At 28.5% G+C, this 5931-nt stretch overlaps 1 protein-coding gene across 1 annotated transcript; it reads left to right on the plus strand.

Annotated features, from left to right (window-relative positions):
* Nucleotides 1-2769: 2769 nt before the first annotated feature.
* LOC120084764 (metallothiol transferase FosB) lies at nt 2770-4651 on the plus strand. The gene is made up of 3 exons (XM_039040585.1): nt 2770-3069; nt 3176-3281; nt 4109-4651. The coding sequence occupies exons 1-3, from the start codon at nt 2915-2917 to the stop codon at nt 4352-4354; spliced, it is 507 nt and encodes a 168-aa protein (XP_038896513.1). The 5' UTR covers nt 2770-2914; the 3' UTR covers nt 4355-4651.
* The last annotated feature ends 1280 nt before the right edge of the window (nt 4652-5931 follow it).

Genomic DNA, 5931 nt, shown 5'->3' on the forward strand with positions numbered 1-5931 from the left:
TTTATTGGTCATGTTATGGAATGATTAGCTTGACGACTCCATCATGACACATCTAAAATAGAGAAATAGAGGAACTTTCAGGAATTGTGAAACCAAGTTAAGGTTCGAGTCAATTGCTTGAAGGGAGAAAGAAACTCTACACAAGCTAATAGGTCAAAAGGAAGACTCGAAATTTTACCTATAGACATCACCGACTCCTGAATGGGCCAGACATTGATGCCAAACAACGCAAGTATATGTCTGAGAGTCCACCCTCTAAAAAGGTGTACACAACCTATTCTGCTCAACTTGACATCACTTGGTGCTCAATATTAACTTAAGCATCAAAGTGTGTTTGTAAAACATCACACCAAATCCAAATCTTCTGTTTTGCAAGTTCTCATGAGCTAATTCAATCAACAAGCCTTATCGACCAGATTCACACACCAATAGGTCACAACATATATATATATATATATAACACAAAATCTAAGTAGTATATAAAATTTGGAAGAGGCAACAATATTTTACCTACAAATCACAATATCATAAATTTCAATGTACAACATAAATTTTATACAAATTTTATAAAAATTTTTTTGCAGATTTATAAACTTATAACTCTATTATCTAAGAATACACATTTACATAATATCTATTTAAGTGTTTTGATTGATGAGAGGAATTTGATGATCATATTGAATTTGTTACAAGTACACAAATCGATAGTATCCAATAACTTATCAATCATGTAGTCATTTGAAATATCACACGTGAACCATGTTGTGTCTAACCAACACACTTTAATACTTAAATTAATATTCAGATTGAAATAATGTTGATCCAAATTATTGTAGTAACATTGCGCGACTCATTAATGGAGATAAATTTTATCTTGACATTTTTGTACTACGTAATAGTAAACTTATGTTTCTCTTGATGATTAAATGGAAGTTTCACCAACGACTTAGTCTCAAGAGACAATCGTGGAGATCTTTCCCTATAATCCAATAGTAATCTATAAGAATTATTCAAACTTAATTGATGTGTGCAATTAAAGAAACTCATGATTTTCTTAATCATCCAACAATTAAAGAAACTCATGATTTTCTTAATCATCCAATTTTGTTTTTATTTTATTTTTTTAATATTATATAAACCCAAATACAAAAGAAGAGAACAAAGAAACTTGTAAGCTAAGAGTGGAATCTTACGTGTGTGACTAAAAATGGAAACAAAAGAATTATTATAATTTAAAAAAATTTCTAATACTACGCGTCAAGTATATATATACTTATATTATTTTAATAATTTAAATATGATTTTAATCCCCACATTTTCAAATGTTGGATTTTGATTTTTGATTTTTGATTTTTGATTTTCAATAAATCTTAAATTCAATACACGAAATTAATATTGATTATAAATAAATTAAATAATAATAATAATTTTCTTTAAAAATTATATATATATATTATGTTATGAATGAATTTAAACATGATAAAATAAGTCAAGAATAATAATTAAAAAAATATAAAGAAGATAAATACAAGATAAATAGACTTCGGTTCAAACTTAGGTAGGATAAAGATAAATCCATCTCATTCTAATTTCAAATGGGAAAAAGGCAAACTCCAGGTCATTCTCTCGATAAATCATTTGAGGTAACTTGAATCTTACTTTCAAACTCTCTAATTTCTTCATTTTTTTACTTTCTTATTTAAATATCGAAATGTGAGTGACAAACAATATTTGTGCATGCGTGTATATATATATTTATAGTAGATTTTGTTCTTCATGCGTTTTCTTTATTCGAATTTGAGTTTTCAAAAAGTTAAAAGTGAAAACATGGACAAATAATTTTTGAAAAAAATTAACCATTGACAATAAATTAATACTAGAGATTAAATCAAGTATTAAAATATAAAGAACAAAAATAATATTTTAATATATTTTACTCAATGACAAGCAAGTGGAACGAGAATTTTCCATAGTAGTGGCTAGATATTTTCCAGGTGTGAGCTGTGGTATATATAATAATTGGAAAAATATCTTTTTCATCCTAGGTTTTAGGTGTGATTTTTATTTGGTCCCTAAATTTCAAAATATAACACATATAGTCTTTAAGTTTTGAATTTTGTTTCAGTTTTTGTGTTTCAAAATGTTACAGTTTTATCATTGACATTTAAGTTTTATTTCAGTTTGATCCCAAGTTTCAAGATTTATATTTTTAACCTTGATTTTTCATTAAATATTAATTTTTTTGTTTTTAGTGTTGATGTATCTTAATCAATTTAAAAGAATTAAAAAATTATAATTAATTAAGTTTCACTATTTTTATTATTTTTAAAATTAAATTTAAAATCTCATTTCAAAATTATTTTAAATTAATTAATTAAATTGACAAAATAAGTATTTAATGAAAAACTAAAATAAAAAAATAAAAAAAAATTGAAATTTAAGGACCAAATTGAAATAAAACTCAAATCTCAAGAGTAAGATTGAATATTTTAAAACGTAGGGACTAAATTAAAATAAAAATAAAAACTTAGATGAAATGTATAAAATTTTGAAGCTTAATATGGAAACTAAATCCAAAGTTGGAGGACTAAAAATATGTTTTTTCCAATAATAAATGATTGGGTTGTATTTAGTATTTACCCGTGATCCGAGTCAGCAACGTGTCATATCCAGACAGAGGCTCCACGTGAGCAGAAAAGAAACACGTGGCAAAACAAAGAATATCAAAGAGTTCTATTTAAACCCTCCAACTTATCCCCATTTTCTCCGTAGATTTCTTCCGCAACTACTTCTCTCTGTTTCTCTCCTTCTCCATCTTTTCTTTTCGTTTCCTCCTCTTCTTCTTTCTCGTTGCTCAAAACCCTCCTTCTTCCATTTTCATTCTCTCTGAATCTCATTTTCATTCTCTACAAAAATGAAGGAATCGGAAGGAAATCCTCTGCATCTCAAGTCGATCAACCACATATCGCTTCTTTGTAAATCAGTGGAAGAGTCGATTGATTTTTACCAGAATGTTCTAGGGTTTTTCCCCATTCGTAGGCCTGGATCCTTCAAATTCGATGGCGCTTGGTGAGAAAATTTTCTGATCTTATTCATAATCGTTCTTATTTCTCCTGATTTGTCTCTGTGTTTTGTTTGATGATGATGATTTTGCTTTTGATCTGACGTTTTTTAGGCTGTTTGGTTACGGCATTGGAATTCATCTCTTGCAATCGGAAAAACTCGAGAATTTGCCCAAAAAAGGCGAGATTAATCCCAAGGATAATCACATATCATTTCAGGTAATTAAATTGATTGATTAATTCCTTTGGCTTTTTTCAATAATTCATGAGTTCCCTGGAAAGGGACGGAACTAATTATTATTAGTCCTACATTCCTTCGTCTGATCCCTTAAACCATCTATTGACTCAAGAACTTAAAAGTTCATAAGTGAAGGCATTAAAATTTAATTTTGTATCATCCATCAGAATCTCTTACTTATAGAAGCTAAGCCTAAATTTCGAGGATCCTTTTAGACAACGAAAAGTGGTAAAGTTGTGGGACCTAAAGTTGAATAAGAGTATGAATTTTGTTGCTCACCTTGTTAAATTTGGTCTAAAACAAACTGAATTCATCCTAAATAACCTACAATATTATCCTCCCGCGGTTGCAATTCGCTAAAATTTTGGACATAGATAGTTGAATTTTTGGGAAGGGGAGCGCATTTCTTTTTTAGGAGCAATATTTATTTAGAAGTTAAAAGTATTTGGGTGTAGTTTTTGCACCCATTTTTAGCACCAAATAAAATTCTCCAGCATGTGACAATTTTTTTTTAAAAAAAAATTGAATTATTTTCATACTATATGGAAAAAGATCCATGGACTAGATGCATTACAAAGTGAGAAATTATATATATATATATATTTAATATATTTTGGTTGGTTCAATGATGATGAGAAGAGGGATGAAAAGTAGTACGGTCCGTGTATTTATGATGTTCAAACCTTGTTAGGTTAATTTAAAACTCATTTCTTTTAAATACTAAAATGTTTCTAAAATAAATTGTGACAAATCAACTTTAAGTTTATTTCTGGTATTTAAGAGTAATGATAGTGATGATGATGAGCAGTGCGAGAGCATGGGAGCAGTAGAGAAGAAGCTGAAGGAGATGGAGATTGATTACGTGCGGGCGGTAGTAGAGGAAGGAGGAATACAGGTGGATCAGTTATTTTTCCACGATCCAGATGGGTTCATGATCGAGATATGCAACTGTGATAATCTACCAGTGATTCCACTAGGTGGTGAGGTGTCACGATCCTGTTCGCAGCTGAATCTTCCGATAATGCAGCAGCAGCAGATACACCAGCTTGTTTAGCACTACCACATCCAACAAGATTGGTGATGATGATGATGACGACGACGGCAACGATGAAGAACCCAAGAAGAAAAGAAAAACTAAATAATTCCAAAAGTTATTTATGATCCAAGCTGTTTAAAATTTTTTTTAAAAATGTACCTGTGTTTGCTTTCCTTGGATGAGTAAGCCAAGGGGGGCCATGTGAGGGTTTTGTGCTATATTATATATATATTTTTAATATATGAGTAGTTATTGTTGTTGTTGTTGCGTTACCCATTCTATGTTCATAATTATATTACTACTTTCTTTACCTAATTTCTTGTCGGCTTGTCCCATCAACGAATTCCAATAATCTCTATCCTTATATTTTTATACTCGTCTTCCCATTCTTTCTTTAGTGTACGCTCGCTAATCATTTGAATTTTTTTTTATTTTTAAAAATTAAGCTTGTTTTATTCACATTTTTTATAATGACAATGGTTGATTGAGTTTTTAACCAAATTTTAAAAAGAAAAACAAAAAACAAAAACTATTTTCTGAAATCTATTTTTTTAGTTCTTAAAATTTGACTTGGTTTTGTAAACCATGAATGAAAAGTATATAGGAGGTGGAAGTAATGTTCATAAACTTAATTTTCAAAAGCAAAATGGTTATCAAATGGGCCTTACTTTTTTTTTTAAGTCTATGGATACTATTTCTATTTTCAATTTTTTTTTTATTTATTTATCCACTTTTTTATGAATAGTTTAAAAAACTAAACTAAAATTTGAAAACTATAAAAAAAAGTCCTAGAAATTATTACTAAATGTTTAATTTTTAAAAGCGAAAATAGTTGCTAAATGGGTTTATATTTTCATTTTCAATTTTGAAGCATATTTTAACTAAGTAAGGGCGTTTAAATAGTCCTACCAAAGTGATTCATAGTTGAATTGACATATAAGTGTTAGTGATTACGAGATTTGTGGTTCAAATTTTTTACCCTCAATTGTACTAAAAAAGGTGCTTAAGTGATCTCTTGATAAATTCAATCAATTTAAACTAACTTGTGTGGTCTAGATTAAAGTATAAATTTGTATGGATCTGAGTTGAGGCAAAATCTAAATATTTTATTATTGGATTTGGTTAAGTTTATTATTTTATAAATGTTATTTGGGTTGAAATAGTTTAGTAGATAATATTATTTGATTTGAAGAAATTTATTTGGTTAAGTTTTTTTTTAGGACAATAAGGAATAGGAGATTTGAAGTATGAGACTTATTAACACATATCAAATGCCAATTGAAAGTTATGATCGTCTTGATTTTAATAGGTTGAGTTTTAAAAGTAGTTCAATTCAACCCTTTAATATTACAAAAGCTAAATATTGAATTATTGTCGACTAAAATTCAGTGGAGGCTCCCATATTAACTCATGTGATAGGTTTTTTTTTTTTTTTTTTTTTTTTTTAAGAAATGAATAATGTAATAATTCTCTTCTCATTTTATCTTTTAACTCTTTTCCTTTCTCAACTGCAGTCTCCATTCAATTTTTTTTTTTCCCTTTCTCAACTGCAGTCTCTATTCACTTTTTGTTTTCCTTTTTAATAAAGGGGTAGT

This window comes from Benincasa hispida, chromosome 9 (genome assembly GCF_009727055.1).
Source record: "Benincasa hispida cultivar B227 chromosome 9, ASM972705v1, whole genome shotgun sequence".
Lineage (NCBI taxonomy): Eukaryota > Viridiplantae > Streptophyta > Magnoliopsida > Cucurbitales > Cucurbitaceae > Benincasa > Benincasa hispida.